Consider the following 27,569-nt stretch of genomic DNA (forward strand, 5'->3'; position numbering starts at 1 on the left):
AACCTCGTAATTTAATGTTCACGTAATGGATGTGAGTAGTTCTTCCACTGCGGGTGGGCATGGCGTCACAGAGGGAGGGCGGTGGGGTTAATTTGAGAGGTTAGCCTCAGGCGGTATGGCTATCATATTCCCATAGAGGTCTCTCAGGGACCGCCGAACGGCCGGCTGACCGCGCTGCCAGGGAAAGAATCCCACAAAAACCACAGATCAATAATATCAGCTCATGCATTTAGATCCTTCCACAAGAAGGCATAGCTTTGGCCTGGGCCGTGGCTCAGCGGTCCAGGCACCGTGGCTGGTAATCCAGTCTGGCAGTGTGCCGCGGGTTCGACTCCCGATCCCGACGGCCTTTACTGCATGTCACCCGGCAAATGTCTGTCGACTACCTTTTTTCACTGACAAAAACTAAATGAAAACTAAGCTATGGTGACTTAAACTAAGACAAAAATATACTGACAATAAGGGCCTTTCTCGGGCGGGAACTCTTTTTGGTGTTTTAAGCATTATGTTATACTTTAGCTATTGAAAAATAGCAGATCTACAAGCTCGTGGCGTGGCACTCCAATTTTAGAAAAATCGTGAAAATGTGGCGCAAATATATTATTTCAGAGTGAAACGTTTTTAACTCAAATCTTTGCTTCTGGGGGGGGGGGGGGGGGTCCTTCGAACAACATATTTTCAGATGTTTGAGAACCACCACAAATCCTGACAGTTTTTCAGACATTATGTAGAATTGTCCTACAGGTCTAAATGGGTTAAAGTTGCTAGGGCGAACAAGACAATTCACCTCTGCGGGGGTGGCTCAGGGGTAGAGTGGCCACTAGGGGGCGGCGGTGGCTCAGGGGTAGAGTGGCTGGATGGTAACCACAAGGTTGCCAGTTTGAACCCGGGCTCCCCCAGAGTAAGTGTCGAAGTGTCCTTGAGCAAGACACTGAACCCCCAATTGTTCCTGGTTGGTGCCTTGCATGGTTTGGTTTAGGCTGCCATCGGTGTATGAATGTGTGTGAATGAATGGGTGAATGTAATGCACAATCTATGTAAAGCGCTTGGATAAAGGCGCTATATAAATGCACCATTTACCCAGTGATATGAATAAAACAGTTCCTCTCTCTCACCAGCAGGCCGATGGGAGGTGATATGAATCAGTGATATGAATAAAACAGCTCTTTTCTCACCAGCAGGCCGATGGAGGTGATATGAATCAGTGATATGAATAAAACAGCTCTTTTCTCACCAGCAGGCCGATGGAGGTGATATGAATCAGTGATATGAATAAAACAGCTCTTTTCTTACCAGCAGGCCGATGGAGGTGATACGAATCAGTGATATGAATAAAACAGCTCTTTTCTCACCAGCAGGCCGATGGAGGTGATATGAATCAGTGATATGAATAAAACAGCTCTTTTCTTACCAGCAGGCCGATGGAGGTGATACGAATCAGTGATATGAATAAAACAGCTCTTTTCTCACCAGCAGGCCGATGGAGGTGATATGAATCAGTGATATGAATAAAACAGCTCTTTTCTCACCAGCAGGCCGATGGAGGTGATATGAATCAGTGATATGAATACAAACAGCTCTTTTCTCACCAGCAGGCCGATGGAGGTGATATGAACCAGTGATATGAATACAAACAGCTCTTTTCTCACCAGCAGGCCGATGGAGGTGATATGAATCAGTGATATGAATCAGTGATATGAATAAAACAGCTCTTTTCTCACCAGCAGGCCGATGGAGGTGATATGAACCAGTGATTTGAATACAAACAGCTCTTTTCTCACCAGCAGGCCGATGGAGGTGAGGCTGATGTTCAGCTCCTGGTTCTGCAGACCGAAGCTGCCCGCCACGTCCACCACGATCTGGAGGCACGTGCAAGGCATTGTGGGTAGGAAGTCCGTCACCACCAGCTGCAGGCACTGGAAGGCGGTGCGGATCAGAGACTCTCTGGAGGACAGAGATAGGACACACAGAGAGGACAGATCAGAGACTCTCTGGAGGACAGAGGACAGAGAGAGGACAGATCAGAGACTCTCTGGAGGACAGAGCACAGAGAGAGGACAGATCAGAGACTCTCTGGAGGACAGAGGACACAGAGAGGACAGATCAGAGACTCTCTGGAGGACAGAGGACAGAGAGAGGACAGATCAGAGACTCTCTGGAGGACAGAGGACACAGAGAGGACAGATCAGAGACTCTCTGGAGGACAGAGGACAGAGAGAGGACAGATCAGAGACTCTCTGGAGGACAGAGGACACAGAGAGGACAGATCAGAGACTCTCTGGAGGACAGAGGACACAGAGATGACAAATCAGAGACTCTCTGGAGGACAGAGAGAGGACAGATCAGAGACTCTCTGGAGGACAGAGAGAGGACACAGAGAGGACAGATCAGAGACTCTCTGGAGGACAGAGAGAGGACAGATCAGAGACTCTCTGGAGGACAGACAGACACACAGAGAGGACAGACAGACACACAGAGAGTACAGACAGACACACAGAGAGGACGGGACGGTTCTGAGAGTGGCAACACTTAGCGTTGACTCCCATTGTAACAATGGAATGCGGAAGTGCTCATTCTCATCTCAATGGGATAGTTCCAATGTTTGGAACTATAGCCCATAGGCACCCTGCTTTGTCTGAATGGGATAGTTCCAATGTTTGGAACTATAGCCCATAGGCACCCTGCTTTGTCTGAATGGGATAGTTCCAATGTTTGGAACTATAGCCCATAGGCACCCTGCTTTGTCTGAATGGGATAGTTCCAATGTTTGGAACTATAGCCCATAGGCACCCTGCTTTGTCTGAATGGGATAGTTCCAATGTTTGGAACTATAGCCCATAGGCACCCTGCTTTGTCTGAATGGGATAGTTCCAATGTTTGGAACTATAGCCATAGGCACCCTGCTTTGTCTGAATGGGATAGTTCCAATGTTTGGAACTATAGCCCATAGGCACCCCTGCTTTGCTGTGAGATCAAAGCGTGTGGTCACTCTCTTACTAGATCACTCTGCTGATAGTGAACTTTAGACCAAAGCATTATTTTAAGGAAATGAGGGAGAAATAACCTCCGTTCCAATAGAAACAATGTGCCGGTAGTTATTATTATTTAGCCACAAGCATTTGTTAAGACTTTCCATTAGTTCAATATTCATGAAAGCCACAGACACACCACTTTCATGTTCAACATTTGCACGAAATAGTGAATAAAGCAGATTTTCAAGCTCAGCTTTGCAATCGCCTATAATATGTTCGCTGATGGGCGATGAAAAGAAAATAATGGAGATTTATGGAGATTTCGAGGTTTCTCCCTGAGAGACCTGACTGGGCTGGCCTGGTATTACTTTCAGACTTTGCACGGTCACACACGCACTTTTATTTAATAAAAATAAACATTTTCCATTGAAATGCTTAGGCAGAATCTGCCCCAACCTAGAGAGAACCCTCATGGGTAGAATACAAGTGCAGTGTGTGTGACCGTGACCTTAGGGAAGATTTGCAAAGATCATTCATTCATTCATAAGCGACCTTACGAATATAAGCCTATTAACCCATTCTGACCTGAGATCAGATTCATACCAGGTTTCCACTGGACACACACTGGTCTGATTAACCCATTCTGAGCTGAGATCAGATTCTAACAAATGTCAGTCGTTCTTCGATTTTTCAAAAATAGCAGACCTACAAGCTCGTAGCGCGCCACTCGGTGGCGCGCTATGAGCTTGTAGATCTGCTATTTTTCAATAGCTAAAGCATAACATGATGCTGACACCAAAACGGGTTCCCGGACAAAATGGGTTAAATGAGTCTGCTCAATTAGAAGATATATATATATGTTTTCCTGATAAGAACTCTGTTCTTGACCTACTGTGAAGAATGTCACTTATCTGTACAATGCGGACGTTACTTCTGTACTTCTTTAATAAGAAAAGTTGCGGTTCCTTTTCAGATGGGGGTCGACGGCCAAATACAGATAATTCTGGGGGTCCTTGACATGAAAAAGGTTGAGTACCACTCCGCATAGAAACAGGCTTTTCAGAAAACTTTTAGGATTTAAAAAGCCTTTTCTATTTGGAATCGGCCTCAGGTCTAAAATGGATTCTCAAACATTTTTATCCCAAATTGATATTCGTCACCGAAATCTTATTATGGCAAAACCGTTACTGTTCAGGATTCAAATAAGAAAATAGCAAGAATAGCGACATGCTCAAAACATTTTGCGGCACGCTTCGAGCTTGTAGATCTGCTATTTTGGATACTTTTGTGTGACGCTGTAGTGTGATCAAGTAGGGCATTAATACAAAAACACAAAAAGAATAAACAAGTAAAACATTTCTGCCTGACGGCAACGATGTATATTTGTCTGCGTTTGGGAACCACTGTTGAGTGTTCTACAAGACTTTTCTTCCTGAATGTTAAAATGTCTAACAAAGCTCAACACACCACTTCTCTCTCTCTCTCTCTGTGTCTCACCAGAGCCTTAGATATAGACAGAGTTACGCAAACTGCGTTCACTCCATGGGGCTTCAGTCCAATGGCGGCTCTCCTACATAGACTTCTAATGAGCACGGGGACAACCAACTGGGACAAGTCCTGGTCCGGAAGAAGGCAGAAATGCATTGGACTCAGGGCAACAGACCAGCTTTAATGATCTTAAAATCCCTTTATTTTAGATTGATTTGTAGTATTCAACATAAACATTAAAGAGACTTTAGTTGTTACTGTACAATACTTTAAAACAGTTGTCACGTTGCACACATGCTTAAAATAGCTCTTATTTGCGCCGCCCTCGTTGAAAACAATGTATTTCCAACTCCAGCTTGTCTCAGTTCAGGCTGCATGAACAGCGCTCGGTTTCTGCCCCCTCAATGTCGTAACTCTTCTATTAGATTGCTCTCTGTCTCACCCCTGGTCGTTGCGGATGGCCCCTATGACCCCCAGCACCAGGCTCACTCACCCCTGGTCGTTGCGGATGGCCCCTATGACCCCCAGCACCAGGCTCACTTACCCCTGGTCATTGCGTATGGCCCCTATGACCCCCAGCACCAGGCTCACTCACCCCTGGTCGTTGCGGATGGCCCCTATGACCCCCAGCACCAGGCTCACTTACCCCTGGTCGTTGCGGATGGCCCCTATGACCCCCCAGCACCAGGCTCACTCACCCCTGGTCGTTGCGGATGGCCCCTATGACCCCCAGCACCAGGGGCCAGCCGGGTCCCAGGCCGTCACCCTGGCTCTGCAGGATCTGCAGCACGCTCTCCAGCTGCTTGTGTCGGATGTCGGCGTGCAGAACGTTGGAGAGCTCCTTCAGAGGGTTGAGCAGCAGCAGCTGCAGACGCTGCAGCGCCCAGGAGGGAGGAGGAGGAGGAGAGGTCATATTTTAGTAAAAATGTTTTAGTTTTAGTCGTCTACAGTTGATTTACAGTAGTCGACTAAAATTGTTTTGGCATACCATGGCACCGTACGTAATGCCTGATTTGTAAGAGCGGTTACCAAAAATTGCTGATCAACAAGCAACAAGCTTGTAGATGGGCTATTAGTATTTTCAGAGTGCAACTTCTGTATTTTCTTCTCTGAATCCCAGCCATCTACAGTAGTAACAGTACAGTAGGTACAGTACCTGGTTCTGGGCCAGTGGGGGGTCATGCTTGTAGGCCAGGCCAGCTTTGATGAGCGCCGTGACCGCCTCGGCCCCCCACTCCCTCATCCTGGAGTTGGGATGCTGGCAGACCTGCCACACACGCACGCACACACACACACACACACACACACACACACACACACACACAGAAGGGGGGGTATGGAGAAAGATATCAAACAGACTGCAGAGACTTTGTTCATGTGTGTGTTGATGAAAAAGACATCAGAGGAAGCAAGAGGCTGCTGAGGTGGGGCGTCTCCCCGTGCGTGGTGGTCCGGACACCGATTTAAGCGCCCCCCTCCCCCCACCCCTCTGCACAGTGTGTCAAAGGCTATTCTTCAGACACAGACAGACAGCATAATCATAAAGGCGTGGTATTGATACACAGTTGAGTAGCACGGTAAGACTGTAAAGGCCTATTCATAGTCTGGATCTTCGGTGGTGAGGTGACCACCGCTCCGGTGGTGAGGTGACCACCGCTCCGGTGGTGAGGTGACCACCGCTCCGGTGGTGAGGTGACCACTGCTCCGGTGGTGAGGTGACCACCGGAAGTTGAAATAACGTTGAGCGGTGGTGAGTAAAAACAGAGAGAAGGGCTGGAGCGGTGGCGGGTGGTTTGCTCTTCACCGCGGCTCAGTGACGTCATGTTGTAGTTCGGTGGTCACCTCAGTGACGTCATGTTGTAGATCGGTGGTCACCTCAGTGACGTCATGTTGTAGTTCGGTGGTCACCTCAGTGACGTCATGTTGTAGTTCGGTGGTCACCTCAGTGACGTCATGTTGTAGTTCGGTGGTCACCTCACCACCGTCAATCCAGACTATGTATGAGCCTTAAGTTGGGGGAACAATATTGTCCCATCTAACCTGTGTATCTATAGTAAAGTACTGTATACACTCACAACATGGCGCATTATTTGACACGTTGTGAACTTTTAAATTTTTTGCTATTTAAAACATATGCAGGAAAGTGTAAAATAAGACTTAAAGCAGTAACTTTTTCATCTCAAGGACCACCAAATTGACACTAATTAGCCCGCAGACCCCCATTTGAAAAGATATGCCAGGGACCCCCATAAGAGTAGATTTTTACGGCTCTAGCAGTGATTCTCAACCTGTTTAATTTCAAGGACCCCTAAGTTTGACATGCATTAATCTACAAACCCCCATTTAATGGAATTTCTATCTCTGGGACCCTACATTTATATTGTAAAATCTATGTTAATTTAACTCTGAGAGTGTACAACTACAAATGGAACCAAAATGGACCCCCCAAACTGGGGGGGTCCTTGAAATTAAACAGGTTGAGAATCACTGCTAGAGCCGTAAAAATCTTCTCTTATGGAAGGGTCCCTGGTATATATTTTCAAATGGGGGTCCTTGACATGAAAACGTTTGGGAACCCCTGCTGTACATAACATCCTACCGTGCTCAAGTGTATCAATACCATCATTCAGCTCTGCCAGGAGGGGAAAAAAATACATTTAATGACATATATATCTTTAAATGATAGATCACGTTAGTGTAGATTTCTCCCTAAGGAAACCCCAGAGGATAAAACAATAAGTCTGGCTGTGCAAGGATCGCAAACAAACATGAGCAGCAGCGTTCAGCTATAGGTAGCTATAGTAGAGCCTGCAGGGCCTTTGTTTCTGTGATGAATCAAGAGACATTCTTAGTGTATAAGTGAGATATAATCCAGAGATAAGAACGATAGATTGAACGCATTAGCAGAGTGATGGCAATGCAGAGACAAAGGGCATTTCAGTCGCTCAACTCCAGGAATGAGGGGGAGAGAGAGAGAGAGAGAGACGAATGAAAGAGAATGTTAGCTTACCTTCTGCAAAAACAGACAGGAGTGCAAAAGAGAGGGGAGATAGAGAAAGAAGACACATTTGAAGAGATACGTACATTGTCCAAATGTGCACGCACACACACACACACACACACACACACACACACAGTCACACACACAGTCACACACACACACACACACACACACACACACACACACACACACACACACAAGCACCACATTTAACCACTTAAAACCCGGTGGGAAACCTTAGCCGGAAATAGCAGATCTACAAGCACTCAACGCGTCACATTGAGAGGCTATTTTCTGCAAAAACATATATTTTTAATTTAAACATAGCTTGTAGATCAGCTATTTTCAGCGAAAATTTTAAGAGAAAAGTTCCATCCCTGAGGGACTCCGGTCGCTGAACCATATAATGGGACTTAAGTGGTTAAAGGACCACTTCACCACTTTTCAACCTATCTTCATAATAGGTCCATAATCATGATAAAATGCCACCATTTCTTTCTACTCAGTCTGTGTCTCATAGGAGGGCTGTGGGCAGTTCAGAAACCCGTCCACCAGTGACATCATCGATGGGGAATACAAGCTAATTGAACCTGCAGGCTTTATAGTCCTGAAAATTTCCGATGCGAAAATGGAAGCCATTGTTCTGGCGATAATACAAATCTACACCTTTTTGTAAGAAAATCAAACGATGATTTTTCTGAACTGCCCACAGCCCTCCTATGAGAAAATAAATGGTGCCATTTTATCATGATTATTAGTGAGGACCTATTATATGAAGATAGGTTTTACTCTAACTACAAAGATCACACAAGACAACAGAGAAACCACATGCCATGAGTTAGTAACACTTCAGTGATACATGGGGCTGCCGAGATCATGACATTTTAGTTGACCATTAACAAATTAATAATGAAGAAATAATTGTGATTAATGATTTCATTGTGTTCTTTTTTTTTTGCATTGCCGCTCGGCTTATAGGCTTTGTAATTTACGTATTTTATGGACTATTTCGTCTCTGTTTGGTGGAAACCGCTTATGTCCAAAACTGTTACTTTGCAGGATTCATGATCAATAGAGCTTTCATTTACGGAAAAAAACACAAAAAGTTAGAATATGGAGAGATTGACAACAACTAAAGATTATCTGCATGGCACAGGAGAAAAAATCTGTACATTTTGAAGCAGCATTAGAGGCTTGTACTATTAATGCACTTGGAGCTTCTCAAACAGAGTGGATAAGAACTGTCATCTTCTGCTTGTATGCATCTATTTTTTAGCTAGAATGTGTTTTTTTTTTCATCAATATTCCTGTTTCCTCCAGTATGTGTAACTTCTGCCAAATGCAAATCAGCAAGTGATAAAGCTGAATACATGGCAGCCTACAGACCTAACCACAGCTGCAGAGACTGCAAGGAGCACGGGGATTAAAGAAAAAAATACATCACACTGTTCCAATCTGTGAAACGGCGTGAAAGGGAGTCCTCCACGCTAGCGCTGTGTTTCCTAAGCAATTAACACAATATGTAAAACAGTGGCTCTTCTCTAAATGAGTGAGGCCTAGGGACTGAAATGGTGCATTTATATAGCGCTCTAATGTGACACAGGTGCGTCCAAGGTTACCTCCAGTAAGTGACCGGTCAGTAGTAGTAATAAATAGAGGTTACCTCCAGTAGGTGACCGGTCAGTAGTAGTAATAAATAGAGGTTACCTCCAGTAAGTAACCGGTCAGTAGTAGTAATAAATAGAGGTTACCTCCAGTAGGTGACCGGTCAGTAGTAGTAATAAATAGAGGTTACCTCCAGTAAGTGACCGGTCAGTAGTAGTAATAAATAGAGGTTACCTCCAGTAGGTGACCGGTCAGTAGTAGTAATAAATAGAGGTTACCTCCAGTAAGTGACCGGTCAGTAGTAGTAATAAATAGAGGTTACCTCCAGTAAGTGACTGGTCAGTAGTAATAAATAGAGGTTACCTCCAGTAGGTGACCGGTCAGTAGTAGGAATAAATAGAGGTTACCTCCAGTAAGTGACCGGTCAGTAGTAGGAATAAATAGAGGTTACCTCCAGTAAGTGACCGGTCAGTAGTAGTAATAAATAGAGGTTACCTCCAGTAGGTGACCGGTCAGTAGTAGTAATAAATAGAGGTTACCTCCAGTAAGTGACCGGTCAGTAGTAGTAATAAATAGAGGTTACCTCCAGTAAGTGACCGGTCAGTAGTAGTAATAAATAGAGGTTACCTCCAGTAGGTGACCGGTCAGTAGTAGGAATAAATAGAGGTTACCTCCAGTAAGTGACCGGTCAGTAGTAGTAATAAATAGAGGTTACCTCCAGTAAGTGACCGGTCAGAGGTCTCCAGAGGATCTCGATGCGGTCCATGTTGACCAGTCCCGTCTCCAGCAGCTTGGCCACGGCGAACAGAGACGGCTCCTAAACCCAGGACGACAACATGGAGGTCAATAAGGTACAAAATAATCTTCCTAAATTATTTACAAAAATCAAGGGGTAAATTGGACAGAGAATTATAGGGGAAACCATACGAAAAGCACCACAGGAATGAATATGTTAGACCTGCACTGCAGTAGCCCGACACTTTCATTTTGTTTCACCTGAATCGCCAGAACTGTTTTTTTTTAATGGGCGCTGCGGCGTGTTGTGAGCTTGTAGATCGGCTATTTTCAGCAAGTGTAAAATCAGTCATTATACGACGGCATCAAGGCCCGCCAAAATACATTTTAGTCGAGTGAATCAACTTTAGATTTAGTCGACTAAAATATCATGACATTTAGTCGACTAAAAATAGACTAACACTAAGACATTCCTGGTGACTAAAATGTGACTAAAACTAAATGAAAACTATGACTAAAACAGAAATTTGCTGCCCAAAACAGCGGTGGACGGTGACTGACCTTGTTGTTTCCATAAGCCATCTCCATGGCCTCCAGAGATAGGGAGCAGAGCGCGTTGATGAGGTGGTGCAGGGACACGTCGTCCAGATATCTGCAACGCACGCGCACACACACACACACACACACACACACACACACACGCACACGCACACGCACACGCACACGCACACGCACACGCACACGCACACGCACACGCACACGCACACACACACACACACACGCACACGCACAAGCACACGCACACGCACACGCACACGCACAAGCACACGCACACGCACACAGGTGAGTATGCATGGTCATGTGTGCAGCTGTAGTGATGAGATATTAAACCATTGTATTGTTTAACTGTATTAATATTGAGTATTAATACAGTGATTGTGATTGTGTTAGTATTTACTGTGAGCTTTCAAACAGCCTGGACAGGATGTTGGAGATGACGGGCAGGTCCGTCATCACTGCCGTGGTCAACACCTGTATGCACAGCACACGCACACGCACACGCACACACACACGCACACACACACGCACACGCGCACACACACACACACACACGCACACACACACACACACACACACACACACACACACACAAAAACAAATACATGCCGTCAGTACTCAGTACACGCACGCTCACACACATGTGCGCACTGCACGCTCACACACACACACACACACACACACACACACACACACACACACACACAAACACACACACACACACAAACCAAACATACACGCAGTACACAGCGCCAGCTGTGACTTTTTAGTTGTTTAATTATGCTGCAGTGGTGCTCAAACCTTTTTCATGTCAAGGACCCACAGAATTATATGTATTGCTTAAAACACCACATTGGCAGCTTTCAGCCCAGGCTTTGTTAGACTTCCTTTCGGTATACAGAACTATGAGTGCTCCAAAATAGTGTTTTAGACAAACGGTAGGTGAATCAGGGCAGCACTCTTACCCAAACAATGTACATTAATTATAGTGCCTTTTTATCTGAAGTGCTTCACAGTGTGTTTTCAACCATTCACGGAACACATTCAACACAGCGACGGCGGAGGAAAACACACAGCTAGGGGGTTCATTGTCTTGCTCAAGGGCACTTCAACTTAGTGGGTAACAGAGCAGCGGTTTACAACCCTTTACACATCAAGGCCCATTCTTTATTCAGCATTTTTATTTTTATCCACACTTTTCCTGGGCTGTGTGTGCTCCAGTTCCTGTCGATTTGATCCAGTGAAAGCCAATGAAACTGGTCAGATGACCAATGATATCCAATGAAATCAACAGGAACTGGAGCACACACAGCCCAGGAAAAGTGTGGCTAAATAGCGTCACTCATCACAACAACCACGTCCGGTTCAATTCGGCTCAAAGAAGCTGACTAAAGAGGAGTCTTCTATTGCATTTTATTGGCACTTAGCTCTGTATGGAGCCCTCTGGTGGCCGGCATATATTTAAACAATATTACACGAGAGGGTGTGGTTTAACGTGATTATTGCCACGACAGTGATGCGGTCAGGAACGAGACGAAGTCGAGTTCTGCAAGCATCACTGAAGTGGCAATAATCATGTTAAACCACACCCTCGAGTGTAATATTGAAATTATACAACAGTTACCCTTAAAAGTAAGAAAACCGCTGAAAAAACATATTTTTTTAATGACAGATGTAGTCACTACGACCACAAACGTCCCAAGAAACTAGCTAGCCTAGCCACCAGTTTGCTAGCGCTCTGGGAGAACAGAGCAGCTGAATTCTTTGTTTTGATCAGGTGTGGAGTGGTGCTGGTTTGAATCACGGCTAGAAGTCTGTTTCAACCAATCAGATTGATTCCTCGAAACGACCTGTGGTATAATGGGTGTTAACATTGGGGGTCTCATGTCTCACCGTGCTGGGACCCTCCACTGCTCTGCCAGGCTTCAGGGCTCCCCCGGACCCCGGCTTCAGCCCTAGGATCCACACCAGGTGCTGAAAACAAACCAAAAAGAGTGAAACCTGAACCCGGTTCAACTATCAAACCTGATTACACTTATATGGACCACAATTGTACGCAAAAAAAATGAGCTTGTACTGTAGATCGGCAATTTCGACAAATTTATTGAAATAAATAAAATGATAGCCATAATATCTATTTAGATAATTAGAACCTCGTGCAATTTTGTGTGTGTGTGTGTGTGTGTGTGTGTGTGTGTGTGTGTGTGTGTGTGTGCGTGTGTGCGTGTGTGTGCGTACCTGCAGTGTGGCCAGTACCAGTTGCCAGGAGGTTCCCAACACAGCTCCGTGGCAGTGGGCCAAGTTTAACAGCGTTCTCATACACTGGATGTTCTTAGCAGTGAGCTGGACAGACAGACAGACAGACAGACAGACAGACAGACAGACAGACAGACAGACAGACAGACAGGTAGGTAAGACTCTGATACGGTCCAGAGTGGATATTACATACAGCGGAATCCAACATGCATCTCCAAAATGATTCCCCCAGTTTAAAGTGTGCGTGCGTGCGTGCTAGGCATGTAACGATATAACGATATATCGATATCGATATTATATCCCAACGATATGTATCGATTTATTAAAAAATAATATCGATTTTCTTTTTAGGGGGACTAGTGTGTGATATGAAATGTGAGCTGTAATCATATTCCATCATATTCACGTGCTTTTGGAGAGAAATGAGACAGACTCCATGCAGTCACTTTCAGTAGTAGAGGGGGGAGAGGGGAGCTGTGTGTGTCTGACTGTGCCCAGGTGATGGTCATTATTGATGCTCATTAATACATCAAGGAAGGCAATTATGTTTCTGCACTATCAAATAGATCTACCTTAGTAATCTGGAGGCCCATTTCAAGACCAAATATGAGGCCCCCATATACCTATAATTATTTTGTTGATACAGCCGTATTGATACAAATAGTTTGACTGTTCAATATCACACGCAGCCATTACTCTCGACAATTAGCAACAACAATACCTCTCCTCATCCTGTCGTCCCTTCACAATTAAAGTGTCTCCCCTTTACATCCCAATGCTGCACATTTTACCACGGTTATTAACATAAAATAGGTGTAACTTAACATTGTGGGAGAGAGCAAGGCAGTGAGTGAGGGCCAAGATCGGAGGGGGGTTGACTGAAGCCTGACATTCAGTTGGAGCTTGGAGGCCCCCCTGAGGGTGGAGGCCCGTTTCAATTGAAACTGGTGAAACATAGCTAAGGCCATCTATCCTAAGATGCCATCAAAGAAAAGAAGAAATCATGAGTTGAGTGTATCATTACATGCCTAGTGCGTGTGTGTACCCACCACCACGGTGCCCTGGGGCTGGGCAGAGAGGGGTGTGTGTGTGTGTGTGTGTGTGTGTGTGTGTGTGTGTGTGTGTGTGTGTGTGTACCCACCACCACGGTGCCCTGGGGCTGGGCAGAGAGGGGTGTGTGTGTGTGTGTGTACCCACCACCACGGTGCCCTGGGGCTGGGCAGAGAGGGGTGTGTGTGTGTGTGTGTGTGTGTGTACCCACCACCACGGTGCCCTGGGGCTGGGCAGAGAGGGGGGTGTGTGTGTGTGTGTGTGTACCCACCACCACGGTGCCCTGGGGCTGGGCAGAGAGGGGGGTGTGTGTGTGTGTGTGTGTGTGTGTACCCACCACCACGGTGCCCTGGGGCTGGGCAGAGAGGGGGGTGTGTGTGTGTGTGTGTGTGTACCCACCACCACGGTGCCCTGGGGCTGGGCAGAGAGGGGGGTGTGTGTGTGTGTGTGTACCCACCACCACGGTGCCCTGGGGCTGGGCAGAGAGGGGGGTGTGTGTGTGTGTGTGTGTGTGTACCCACCACCACGGTGCCGTGGGGCTGGGCAGAGAGGGGTGTGTGTGTGTGTGTGTGTGTGTGTGTGTGTGTGTGTGTGTGTGCCCACCACCACGGTGCCCTGGGGCTGGGCAGAGAGGGGTGTGTGTGTGTGTGTGTGTGTGTGTGTGTGTGTGTGTGTGTGTGTGTGTGTGTGTACCCACCACCACGGTGCCCTGGGGCTGGGCAGAGAGGGGTGTGTGTGTGTGTGTGTGTGTGTGTGTGTGTGTGTGTGTGTGTGTGTACCCACCACCACGGTGCCCTGGGGCTGGGCAGAGAGGGGGGTGTGTGTGTGTGTGTGTGTGTGTACCCACCACCACGGTGCCCTGGGGCTGGGCAGAGAGGGGTGTGTGTGTGTGACTGTGTGTGTGTGTGTGTGTGTGTGTGTGTGTGTGTACCCACCACCACGGTGCCCTGGGGCTGGGCAGAGAGGGGCTGTCCCACGGCCACTACCTGCTGGTGAGACTCACTGGAGGGGCTGATCATCTGCACGCTCTGACCCTGGATGGAGAAGGCTGTGGAGGAAACAGAGCTTCGTTGGCATCATGAGAAAACATACGTTTACGTTGCTAAGGAGTGTCAAAACATAAAAGCAATTAAAATGAATAAATGGGGAAAGCATGTACAGTTACTACAGGTACTACTAAAAAGGACTATCATTCAAAGTTATTAAAAACAAATACCAATTCCATTCCCCCACCCCATTCCATTTTTCCCCCTCAGATACATTTTTAAACTATTTTCAGCAATGGGATATTAATTGTTTCGGGGGTAGAACTGATCTTGTTGAGCTGGTCATTTTGAAAGAGCTCTCAAGTAAAAGTGTGGCTACCCCTGCTGTAGGCTAAAGCAGAGATTAAAACAGGGTGCATTTTGCATCCCAAAACGCAGTTTATAGTTAAGGGACGCAATAAAACAACGACCTCTGCATCCACGGGATGCACTACTGTACTACTGTACTGTTTTTTATTCTAGTTTATTTTGCTAGCTTTAGTTATAATAATCATTTCTTCTTCTGTTTTCTACATGAATATAACCATTTAAAATGAAATGAGAGTTACATTTGTAAAAATGGCAAAGTGTGACTCATAAAATGTCCCTGGTACTCCTCTAAAAGACCATCCCTGCATCCCGGGACTCATTATATTGAAAACCTATTTATATCACTGCTATAGGTGACAGCAGGGTAGGCTATAGGTGACAGTGTGGCTACCCCTACCGTAGGCTATAGGTGACAGCAACATAGGAAACGTGGCGCCCCATTGTGCCAAACGTGTATTTCTGTGTGGAGGGCAGGCTTAATTAACCCATTCTGAACGGGAACCCATTTTGGTGTTAGCATCATGTTATGCTTTAGCTATTGAAAAATAGCAGACCTACAAGCTCATAGCGCGCCACTCGGTGGCGCGCTATGAGCTTGTAGGTCTGCTATTTTTGAAAGATCGAAGAACGACTGTGACATTTTTAGAATCTGATCTCAGGTCAGAATGGGTTAATCAGACCAGTGTGTGTCCAGTGGAAACCTCGTATGAATCTGATCTCAGGTCAGAATGGGAATTGCCAACCCACAAAGCCTTCAACGCGTCGCAGACAGTGCGACATGTTGGCGACTTGTAAATCAGCTATTCTTTTCCAGCTTTAGGCTAAAAACAAGCACACCCATGCAACTCCCCCCCCCCCTCCTCCTCCTCTCTCTCTCATTAGCAGGCAACGGTGCAGCACTCTCTCTCTCTCTGTTTCTGGCACAACAGCACTCCTACTGGTACTAATAGTCATACTCGTGCTCATTAACCAACACATAGGCGGACACATACGTACAGTAGGTACATACTGTAGGTGAACACGGACATTGCTGTTCCTTGGAGTGGTTGCACCACTTAAAAAGGCAAAGAATAGCATTCATAATAATCGCCGTCCTAAGACGTTAATGTTCTCACAAGTATAGTATACAGAGAGAGTGAGTGTGTGTGTGTGTGTGTGTGTGTGTGTGTGTGAGGGAGGCAGAAAGTGTGTGCATATCAGTGGATTTATTATGTGAGCGTACGTACGCACACATTCCCCGTGCAGCCAAAGCGCCGCCCCGTGCTCCTAATTAGAAGGCCCAGAGTAACAGGGAGGGTTTAGTGCCTCAGAGCAGAGCATCGGGTTCACACAGAGTCCTGCTCTCTCTCATCACAATATCACAGATCACATTCTAACGGCTGTCTGGCAGAAAAACCTCATATCTCACATGTTACTTTTGGGGGGGAAGTCAGTGTCCTACTTCATCATACTACAGTGTCACTACAAATAGAAAACAAACACGGTCGATCCACAAGCTCACGACGTGTCGCGATGTGATGCGTTGTGAGCTTGTAGATTTGTTATTTTGTTTCCATTTAGTTTTTTTGATACAAAATCAGTTGTTTTCAACCTTTGCCAACTTGTAGACTTTTGTATTGTTCTCAATGAACTTTTAATCTGTTTAAACTAATGACCTCTTCCTACAGGAAAGGATTCCAAATATGCCGGCTGGCTTCTTCCCTTCCTTGCATTGTATTTTTGTTCTTTGATATGTTATTGTTTTAAACCAGTGGTCCTCGAGGGACTTAACTTTGAGAGCTAAATGATGGAGAGTTGGTAACAAAATGGAACCATTAAGAATCACAATATAAAATGTACTTTCCACAAATGTTTTACTGTGCAACATGATGTCCTCGGCATGATGTTTCTAGAACAACGTAATATTTCAGGTGTGTGTGACTGTGTGTGTGTGTGTGTGTGTGTGTGTGTGTGTGTGTGTGTGTGTGTGTGTGTGCGTGCGTGTGCGTGCGTGGTAAGGCACTGTATCAATGCAACATCCCTGCCAGAGGCCTGTTGTACAGTATGTGTCTCTCCTCTGCTCTGTTCCCACTTATCTCTCTAATGTCCTCTTATGTCCACTTAATCTCTAATGTCCTCGAAAAAAAGAAGAAAAATGCTTTGGACTAAGACAGTGGTTCTCAACCAGTGGTCCGGGGACCACTGGTGGTCCTTGAGGAGGGTTCCAGGGGGTCCCCAGCTAAATGATGGATCCAACTGAACCCTTATGGATCTTTAACCAAAATGGAAACCAAACCAAACGGACCCTTATTTGGTTTAATTTTACACAAGTGTTAAATTATTGCTAAAACATCTGCATTGCTTAAGTTAATTTACAAGAAGTCTACACAATTTGAGAATGTAGAAGAGTTGTTATTTTGATCAACGTTTTGCCTGTCATGTCTCCTCTCAATACAGCATGGAAATGTAGACATATTCTTTAGTTCTGGGTCTGCGAGGCTACATTTCATCAAATGGTGGTCTGTGGCTCAAATGCTGGATAAATAATGGTCCTTGATATAAAAAAAATCACACCCGTGTGAACTGAGTGGTGCAACTCCGTGTGGGGGTCCCCGGAACTTCCAGACCCACAGGAACGCGCCCATAGGGTGTCGGCCCGGTTCCGGTGAGCCGCCCCGCGTCCGAAACGGTCGAGAAATGACAGAGTTACTGTGTGGGGGAATTAGCATTTAGCAGACACCTCTCCCTCTCTCTCTCTCTCTAATTAGCAGGCAACAGTGCAACGCTATCTCCCTCTGCCTCTCCCCCTCTCTCTCTCTCTCTCTCTCTGTAATTAGCAGGCAACAGTGCAACACTATCTCTCTCTCTCTCTCTCCTCCTCTCCCTCTCCCTCTCTGTAATTAGCAGGCAACAGTGCAACACTATCTCTCTCTCTCTCTCTCTCTCTCTCTCCTCCTCTCCCTCTCTGTTTCTAGCACAACAGTGCCACTTTTGCCCCTACTGGTACTCTAAACATAGAGACAGGTACGTGGACATAGGGTCATTGCTGTTCCTTGGAGTGGTTGCCCCACTCAAAAAAAAGGGTTGAAAACCACTGGACTAAGAGTCTGTATGGCCCGTTAGCACCCCCTAGTGCCCAGCTGCTCCATATACCCAAGTGGCTGCCAGGTGATGATGGGTGGTGTGAAATCCATGGTTCTCTCTTCCAGAGTAGGAATGCAACCATCCATTTCATTCCCTATTCAATAGAGCGTCGCAGTCCCGCTCCCCTCGTGAGACCCGGAAAAGAAATCCCTGTTCATTTTCCTCATAGACTTTTCAGAAAGTATTTATTTAAAGACGTTTTCGCCGCGGACAAAGCCAACTCTTGTCGTGACAAATCATGACAATAAACACAATGTTTTGGGCCAAACAAAAAAGAAAACGGCAGGTCTTTGCAATTATTTGTTTGGTCCAAAATATTGTGTTTGTTGTCATGATTTGTCACGACAAGAGTTGGCTTCGTACGACGCCTAAAATAAATACTTTATGAAATGTCTATGGGAAAAATGCATTAGATTCATTTCCTGGGCCTGGCGTCGTCATGAAAGGGGGCAGGACTGCGACGTTCTATACTTCTACCTCGTACAAATGTGTCGTAGTGAATAGTGAATAGTGAGCTTGTAGATAAGCAATTTTTGAAAATGGTAACCTCCCGAAGAAAATCTATGATTTTATTCGAGTCAATTACGTTGCACCTAGTCTCAGTGTTGCCTCTCGCAAAAAAATAAATAAATGTAAAGATATAAATTATATTTCCGTGAACCGAAATGGCAGCTTCCCTCCTCGTATTTCGGGAGGTTAGTTCCAGACTATATATAGCATTCAGACAGAGAGTGTGGAATAGTTTCATGGCCTGTGTTTCACCCCACCTTTGTTGTTGAGGTTGGCTGAGTTGTGGCTGAGCACCGTCAGGGTGTAGTTACCTTTGTTGTTGAGGTTGGCTGAGTTGTGGCTGAGCACGGTGAGGGTGTAGTTACCTTTGTTGTTGAGGTTGGCTGAGTTGTGGCTGAGCACCGTCAGGGTGTAGTTAGTTACCTTTGTTGTTGAGGTTGGCTGAGTTGTGGCTGAGCACCGTCAGGGTGTAGTTACCTTTGTTGTTGAGGTTGGCTGAGTTGTGGCTGAGCACGGTGAGGGTGTAGTTACCTTTGTTGTTGAGGTTGGCTGAGTTGTGGCTGAGCACCGTCAGGGTGTAGTTACCTTTGTTGTTGAGGTTGGCTGAGTTGTGGCTGAGCACCGTCAGGGTGTAGTTACCTTTGTTGTTGAGGTTGGCTGAGTTGTGGCTGAGCACGGTGAGGGTGTAGTTACCTTTGTTGTTGAGGTTGGCTGAGTTGTGGCTGAGCACCGTCAGGGTGTAGTTACCTTTGTTGTTGAGGTTGGCTGAGTTGTGGCTGAGCACGGTGAGGGTGTAGTGGGGGGGCAGCGAGGCCTTGCAGATGGCCGTGATGAAGGCGTCCCGCGGCGTCACCAGGCCCAGGCGACCGCACAGCGACGCCACGCTCAGCTCCGCCTTCAGGATGTTCTCCGTGGCCGTCTCGTCCGTGCTGAGGAGGGAGGACGCCGTGGGAGGAAGAGGAGGGAGGAGGAAGAAGGGAAGAATGGCGGCCATTAGTCTTGCGTTGCCAGACTGTTGCCTCTCGCACATTTTTCAAATCCGCTACACACTCTGGAGAACGGAAGCTCTGATTGATTATGAGTAAGCGATAAAGTGGAAGTTAGGCCTGACCTCAACATTCTTCTAAATTCTCCAGTTTTCTGAAATAGATATTTTCACGATTTTCCAAAAATAGCAGACCTACAAGGTGGCGGTGGCGCGCTATGAGCTTGTAGATCTGCTAATTTTTCAATAGCTAAATTATAACAATGTTTAAAACACCAAAAGGGGTTCCTGCCCGAAATATGTTAAGCCTCATCCCCACTTCAGTTTTGTCTTTACAGTCGCGGCACATTTATCCTAATATAAATCACAATCATCTGAGCACACAGTACATAGCTTGCTGCTTAGCAGAAATGGAAATTTAAAAATGAACAATATATTTTCAGATGGGGTTCGGTGGCCAATTACATATATTTGACATTAAAAATGTTTGAGAACCACTGACATAGAAACATAGGGTTTTTCAGAAAACTGTCAGGATTTAGAAGACATTTAGTAGAATCATCCGCATGTCTAAATGGGTTAAATGAGGAACCGAAGGCTCTGGGATGTCAGGTTTTCTTTGTGTGTGCGTCTAGCAGCAGTGAAACAAAACCCAAATCCCACCAGCCCTGTGGGCTTAGAGGCAGACACACACACACACACACACACACACACACAGCAAGTTCCCATTCTAAAGCTAAAGTCTGATCTCCTTTGTAGAAGAGAAATACTTTTATGAAGTACTGGAGTCCCAGGGTACACAGTTCTGTTGAAAACAAGTCAAAAAGGCAGAGGGGGCGCACGCATGCACGCACGCACACATGCACGCACACAGATGAGAATGCCTTGAACTGAAAGGCATTGATCTGCAGTGCACAGCGCTTTTATAAATTCCCTCACCCCCAAAAAAAAGCTTTTTTTTTAACCTTTCCTTCCTCCAAATGGAAATGTGTGTACAAGACGTACCAGATTTAGTTTAGGACCTTACGCTTGATTCTATTCCACAAAGAGGATACTGTAACCTCTTTATTTGACCCCCATCTCATGATATTAACCCATTTAGACCTGAGGCCAATTCTACAAAATGTCTTCTAAATCCCAACAGTTTTCTGAAAAACCCACGTTTCTATGTCAGTGGCGCTCAACCCTTTCCGTAGCCGTAACCTTCCTCTGCGTATGGCATGAAAGGCAAACATTTGGCCTAAAACTATTTTTGCCAAAAGGCATTTTTTTACGTGCTTGTCGATCTGCATTTCTTTGGTTTGTTGCTATTTTCACCATTTGATTTATTTTTAAATGTATTTATTTATTTATTTTAGGTATTTAATGCAATCAAATACAACTTTTCTGTGTGGATGTACGGGCTGTCAAGGCCAGAAAGTAATTTTTTGCCACTCAGTAGGCATCATGTGTACCAACCTGGCATCCAGCAGTAGAGACAGTGCAGCAAGCAGACCACACCAACACGCACTGACCATCTCCTCCCAGACCACATGACCTCCTGAAAGACACGCACACACACACACACACACACACACACACACACACACACACACACACACACTGTCCGGCTTTAGAGTTACATCATCATGGCAAAGTAACTACAAAAACCAAACCTCTACCAACGTGCTCTAGCCATTTTAAATACAGAATGCATCTGAAGGTGTCAAACATACAAGGGGTGTAATAGTGGTAGTGGCCACCAGGGGTCAGAAGAGTGCTTCTTTTCAGAGTGACATTCCAATATACAGTACATGGCATTTGAGCTTCTAATGGTTTGGTGGTAAAGCATAGAGTTATAAACGACTGCCCCCAAAAAGACAACCACAAGATTGGTGCAACATTTCATGGCTCACGGCATTGAAGCTCTAAAATGCGCTGGACTTCAACACAATCCTAACTGGACAGTAGGACAAAGACGTTTTAATGAAAAACAGTGGATTAAGAACCTCAACACGGATTTTCCTGGAGGCTTAAACATGCCTAAAATCAGATCTTGAACACAACAAAACTTAAACTCAGGATTAAACTGGAGAAATCTAAAAGTGATTGGATCAGACTTTCTTCGGATACATGGCGAATGCATTTATTCCTTGCATTGTGCCTACACATGTTGCGACCTGCGGTCGCAACATGTGTAGGCACAGTGCACTGAAGTCTTTTAATTCCCCCCCCCCATGCCCCATCCCCTCCCTCACCAGTAGGGGGCGTCCAGGTCTCCCCGGGGTGCGTCTCCCTGAAGTCGTGCGCCTCGGCCTCCTCCTTGGCCAGCTCCTTCTCCATCATGGCGGTGATTCCTCTCACCAGGTCCAGCAGCGCCGAGAAGGCCACGGACATGGCGTAGCCCTCGGGGATGGACGGGGGCTCCACCTTGTCCAGCATCTCCAGGCTGGGGAGGGTGGGGAGGGGGGAGGGAGGAGGGAGGGAGGACAAAGGTTAGGGTTTTTATTTATAGGGGAAGGGTGCCCCTTCCCCTCCTATATACAGGTTTAACCCACTCTGACCTGAGATCAGATTCTAAAAATGTCTTCTACATCCTGACAGTTTTCATTCTGACCCGAGATCAGATTCTAAAAAATGTCTTCTATGTCAGTCGCTCTTCGATTTTTCAAAAATAGCAGACCTACAAGCTCGTAGCGCGCCACTCGGTGGCGCGCTATGAGCTTGTAGGTCTGCTATTTTTAAATAGCTAAAGCATAACGTAATGCTAACACCAAAACGGGTTCCCGTTCAGAATGGGTTAATGTTTTTTTTTTTTATATAATCTTTTATCCCACGATTTTGTAACCCATTTTTCACCCCTGTGTCAATCATCTAATGTGATCCTGGGCTCTACACACCCTCCACCAACCTAGTCCCCATATATGGGGGACAAGGGGAGACCAACCTAGTCCCCATATATGGGGGACAAGGGGAGAGCAACGGACTTGAACTCATGCTTCCTTCATGCCTGAGTGTCCAAGTTGCTCCTTTTACACCTGACAGGGGGGGGGTTCCCTGGTTGGACGTAGCGCGTGGAAGGAACAACCAACCAGTTCCTTTCCCCTCAGGTTTGTTTTTAGTTCAATGTTTGCTTTTCCCTTTCAGAGGTCGCCACAGCCAAATCATCTGCCTCCATCATCACACCCTGTCCCCTGCCTCCTCTTCTCTCACACCAACTATAACTCCATGTCCTCTTTCACTACGTCCATGAATCTTCTCTTTGGTCTTCCTCTCTAGGCCTCCTGCCTGGCAGTTCCAACCTCAACATCCTTCTACCCATAATATACTCACTATCCTATGTGTGTATATTATGTGTTCTGCATACTTGGCTGCCGGGTCGAAAAGACACATTTCAGTGTGAACTGACAATAAAGTACTATATCATATTATTCATAATATCATATCATCCCTCCTCTGTACGCGTCCAAACAAACCATCTCAGTCTGACCTCTCTAGCTTTATCTCCAAAGCATCTGACATGCACTCTGTCTCTCTGATGTACTCGTTCCTGATCCTATCCATCCTTGTCCCTCCCAGAGAGAATAACCTCAACATTGTAGTGTGTGTGTGTGTGTGTGTGTGTGTGTGTGTGTGTGCACGCGCACGTTTCAAAACTGTGATTCAACTCCTGTGCACGTACAGTACACCTGTCCTCCCATCTGCTTTTGTTTACACACACACACACACACACACACACACACACACACACACACACACACACACACACACACACACACACACACACACACACACACACACACACACACACACACACACCCTCTCTAAACCACACGCAGTATCATCTCTCAGCCTTAATTCAATATGCATTAAAGGACTTCCCTCGTAAAACATCAAAGGTCTTCTACAAGCAGCTCACGTTACCTTCAGAGGAAAGACCCATTTATTCATTTTAAAAAACTCTCTGAGCGAGGCTGGCTGCCCTCTGGCTATCGCTGCAATTTCCTGTCTTTTAGGGCCCTGTAAAATGGTCTCTGTCGGACGGAAACGAGTCCCCAGTGAGGCTCTCCAACGTTGAAGCACTGGGCCCTAGTTCTTTAAACCTTTATTTAACCAGTAAAAACACATTGAGACTGTGTCTCGTTTACAAGTGGGAACTGCATGGCCAAGAGGCAGAAATAAAATTACACTTCAATACCACATCGACAATGTTACATTTTGGACCAGCAAACCATAATAATACACCTCAAAGTACCTACAGTATGAATAAATACAACAAGTCACCAAAGTCCTACTTTTTAGTAGCAGGGCAAAGTACACGATATAGACGATCTGAACCAACGTAATAAATATCCAGGCATGATCATAGGCTAGTACATATCCAAACATGTGCAGATGTTGGACTCTACATCTAAGACAGGGGTGCCCAAAAGGTAGTACGTGATCTACCAGTAGCTCACACAGGCTGTGCAGGTAGATCACATGACATGACCCTAAACATATATAATTTAAATAAATTAATAAACTTGGCATCTGCCACTTGAATTTAAGGTGACTTCACTTGATTCATTGACATCAAAATGGTAAGTTCAAACTCTGCAACTGCAAAAACTGCAATAATTTGTTTTCAAGAGTGTTTTGCACCATCATCAGTATTTCAAATATACAAGTACAAAACCCTACCAATTCCATTCCCCCACTCTATTTCCCATTCCTAGTGCATTTGTCTAATATGTAACTTTTTCAGCAATGGGACAATACTTTTTTGGTGGGTAGATCTGGTTGAGCTGGTCATTTTGAAAGTAGCTCTCAAGTCTAAAAAGTGATCTAAGATAATCCTTTTGAAACTTCTCAAGGGAACTTTCAAAGCCAATTTTAGTCTGGACTGCAGGTCGTTCCACGACCACCAGGGGGCCAAAGAAGGTTCTCTATCCCTGTAATACTCTATGGGTGGAAACCTCATAGGTCCAAAACTGTTACCTTTCAGGATTCAAATTCAAAAATAGCAAATCCACAAAACGCTCAAAACGAGTCACTTCGAGCCGTGTTTTGAAGTTGTGGATCTTCAGAGCATGTTGTGTGACGCTGTAGTAGGAGGACATTGGAAGACATGATCTAACCGGGGAAACTCCCCCCCCCCCCTGTCAGGTGAAAAGAAGCGGCTTGGACTCCTCATGCATAGAAGGAAGCATGATGTCAGTACGTTTCTCTCCCCAGCAGGTTGGCAGAGGGAGTGTAGCGCCCAGGATTACATTAGATAATTGACACTGAGTGGGATAAGAAGTTTTTTTTTTTTAAACGTGGGGTGTTGGTGACAGGCTGCAGCTATAGTGATTGTAGCGCCTAAACCCCATTATTAGGTGTTACTGGTTGCCAACAGCCAGGATTGATGTTATGACGTGTGCTCCAGAAAGTGATGTCCAAACATGTCCATTCAGTTGAAGTATATTTATATAAATATGTGTGTGCGTGCGGTGCATGTGTGCATGCGTTCATGCGTGCGGTAGCAGTACTCACTACGTGGCCTTGGCGCTGCCCTGCACGCTGACCGTCATGAGGGGGATCCAGGTGCCGCGGTACTCGAAGGCAGCCTGGGTGGTCAGACTGCCTCCCGGCCCCCCGGCCGTGCCCTGACCACCCTGGACGGGGCCCGGGGCCCCCGAGGCTGACCCGCCTGGAAGGAAGGAAGGAAGGAAGGAAGGAAGGACACCACAGGGAGGGTGGAGGAACGAGAATTGAGAATTTGAAATATTTAAAAAAAATGCGTGCCTGCGTACATACGTGCGTGCCGTGTGGGTGTGGGTTTGTGCCATGCAGCGGTGTGAACTCACCCGTGGGGGCGTTGGCAGCAGCAGGGTTGCCCCCGTTGTTGGGGGTGATGAACAGGGACTGGATGAAGGATCCCAGAGCGTTGACGATGTCTCTGAACACCTTGGTGGAGTGAGGCTTCATGTCATACGACTGGCAGAACGACCTGGGGGAGAGAGAGAGAGAGGATTCACAAATTCACATCTCTCCAGTAAAGGTCTGAGACACAAACTAGGGCAGTGTGGTTCCCAAACTTTTTCTGTGGTTCTTACCGTAGGAGGTGTGGTTGCACCATAGACTGTAAAAAATATGGACAAAGCGTTCTGCGGGTCTAACATGAAGGTAAAATGAAGCCTGTCAGTCCTTGCAATGGAAGTCGCCATCTTTCTAGATCCGTTTTGGCCCAGCTCAGGCCAGCTGGCCCATTGGCTGGCCCAGACAACGAGGCGGGACTTCCCCCTTCTTCTTCGTTGGTTTTTATTTTGACTCGAGTGGGTGGGGGATCCCCTTCATAGACTGTAACGGTAGCCACGCCCCTCAGAACATGCACGACTTTATGGTAATTTATTTTATAAATGGGACCATAATTTTCCAAAAAGAATATTATGACATTAGAAATGAGACTTTAAACTAGTGACTGGAAGCAAAAAGTATGCATGACCATGTTTATTAAGGTAATACAGTCTAGGTGAAGTTGGGCCAAAATACATGGACTTCTATGGAGATATGGGTTTTTCTGGGTCCAGTGACAGCGCCACAACAGGCCATTATATGAACGTTCATTTCCTTAGTGGCTTCACAAAATATCTCTCTGACTGCCCCCCTGGGTTGCACACACAGCCTGTGGTTCTTACCGTAGGAGGTGTGGCTGCACACACAGCCGGTGCACTGACTCCACGGCCACGGCTCGGAGCCACTGGGGCTTCTCTCCGTCCAGGAACTTCACCAGCAGAGACAGGAAGATCTCACACTCTGTCACCTGTAAAAAGACACACACTTTACCCTCACTGTCGGGTGGAAACCTCATGTGAGCAAAACTGGTACTTTTCAGGACTCAAATTCAAAAGTATCGCACTTGCAGATCTGCGACTTTTGATGCTTTTGTGTGATTTACCAGTAGGCTGTAGAAGTGTTTGATGTTTACCAGTAGGCTGTAGAAGTGTTTAATATTTACCAGTAGGCTGTAGAAGTGTTGGATGTTTACCAGTAGGCTGTAGAAGTGTTTAATGTTTACCAGTAGGCTGTAGAAGTGTTTAATGTTTACCAGTAGGCTGTAGAAGTGTTTGATGTTTACCAGTAGGCTGTAGAAGTGTTTAATGTTTACCAGTAGGCTGTAGAAGTGTTTAATGTTTACCAGTAGGCTGTAGAAGTGTTTAATGTTTACCAGTAGGCTGTAGAAGTGTTTAATGTTTACCAGTAGGCTGTAGAAGTGTTTAATGTTTACCAGTAGGCTGTAGAAGTGATTAATGTTTACCAGTAGGCTGTAGAAGTGTTTAATGTTTACCAGTAGGCTGTAGAAGTGTTTAATGTTTACCAGTAGGCTGTAGAAGTGTTTGATGTTTACCAGTAGGCTGTAGAAGTGTTTAATGTTTACCAGTAGGCTGTAGAAGTGTTTAATGTTTACCAGTAGGCTGTAGAAGTGTTTAATGTTTACCAGTAGGCTGTAGAAGTGTTTGATGTTTACCAGTAGGCTGTAGAAGTGTTTGATGTTTACCAGTAGGCTGTAGAAGTGTTTAATGTTTACCAGTAGGCTGTAGAAGTGCTTAATGTTTACCAGTAGGCTGTAGAAGTGTTTAATGTTTACCAGTAGGCTGTAGAAGTGTTTAATGTTTACCAGTAGGCTGTAGAAGTGCTTAATGTTTACCAGTAGGCTGTAGAAGTGTTTGATGTTTACCAGAAGGCTGTAGAAGTGTTTGATGTTTACCAGTAGGCTGTAGAAGTGTTTAATGTTTACCAGTAGGCTGTAGAAGTGCTTAATGTTTACCAGTAGGCTGTAGAAGTGTTTAATGTTTACCAGTAGGCTGTAGAAGTGTTTAATGTTTACCAGTAGGCTGTAGAAGTGTTTGATGTTTACCAGTAGGCTGTAGAAGTGTTTAATGTTTACCAGTAGGCTGTAGAAGTGTTTAATGTTTACCAGTAGGCTG

The 27,569-nt window shown here is 45.8% G+C and overlaps 1 protein-coding gene across 5 annotated transcripts in view; it reads right to left on the reverse strand.

Annotated features, from left to right (window-relative positions):
• mon2 (MON2 homolog, regulator of endosome-to-Golgi trafficking) overlaps nt 1–27,569 on the reverse strand; it is a 66,283-nt gene that overhangs the window by 26,702 nt on the left and 12,012 nt on the right. For all 5 annotated transcript variants that reach the window (XR_013963904.1, XM_080760891.1, XM_080760890.1 and 2 more), the window contains 15 exons: nt 26,280–26,404; nt 25,449–25,591; nt 25,135–25,291; nt 21,876–22,066; nt 21,097–21,178; nt 19,401–19,582; nt 14,601–14,713; nt 12,598–12,702; nt 12,253–12,333; nt 10,760–10,833; nt 10,363–10,453; nt 9,782–9,883; nt 5,617–5,727; nt 5,159–5,334; nt 1,782–1,944 (listed from right to left, as the gene is read on the reverse strand). Coding sequence is in view for 4 of the 5 variants with exons in the window: in XM_080760891.1 (XP_080617017.1) it covers nt 1,782–1,944; nt 5,159–5,334; nt 5,617–5,727; nt 9,782–9,883; nt 10,363–10,453; nt 10,760–10,833; nt 12,253–12,333; nt 12,598–12,702; nt 14,601–14,713; nt 19,401–19,582; nt 21,097–21,178; nt 21,876–22,066; nt 25,135–25,291; nt 25,449–25,591; nt 26,280–26,404 (1,896 nt within the window). In the remaining variant the exon portion in view is untranslated. The remainder of the gene's footprint in view (nt 1–1,781; nt 1,945–5,158; nt 5,335–5,616; nt 5,728–9,781; nt 9,884–10,362; nt 10,454–10,759; nt 10,834–12,252; nt 12,334–12,597; nt 12,703–14,600; nt 14,714–19,400; nt 19,583–21,096; nt 21,179–21,875; nt 22,067–25,134; nt 25,292–25,448; nt 25,592–26,279; nt 26,405–27,569) is intronic.

The sequence above is a fragment of the Protomyctophum bolini genome (genome assembly GCF_963924005.1).
Source record: "Protomyctophum bolini genome assembly, chromosome: 4".
Classification (NCBI taxonomy): domain Eukaryota; kingdom Metazoa; phylum Chordata; class Actinopteri; order Myctophiformes; family Myctophidae; genus Protomyctophum; species Protomyctophum bolini.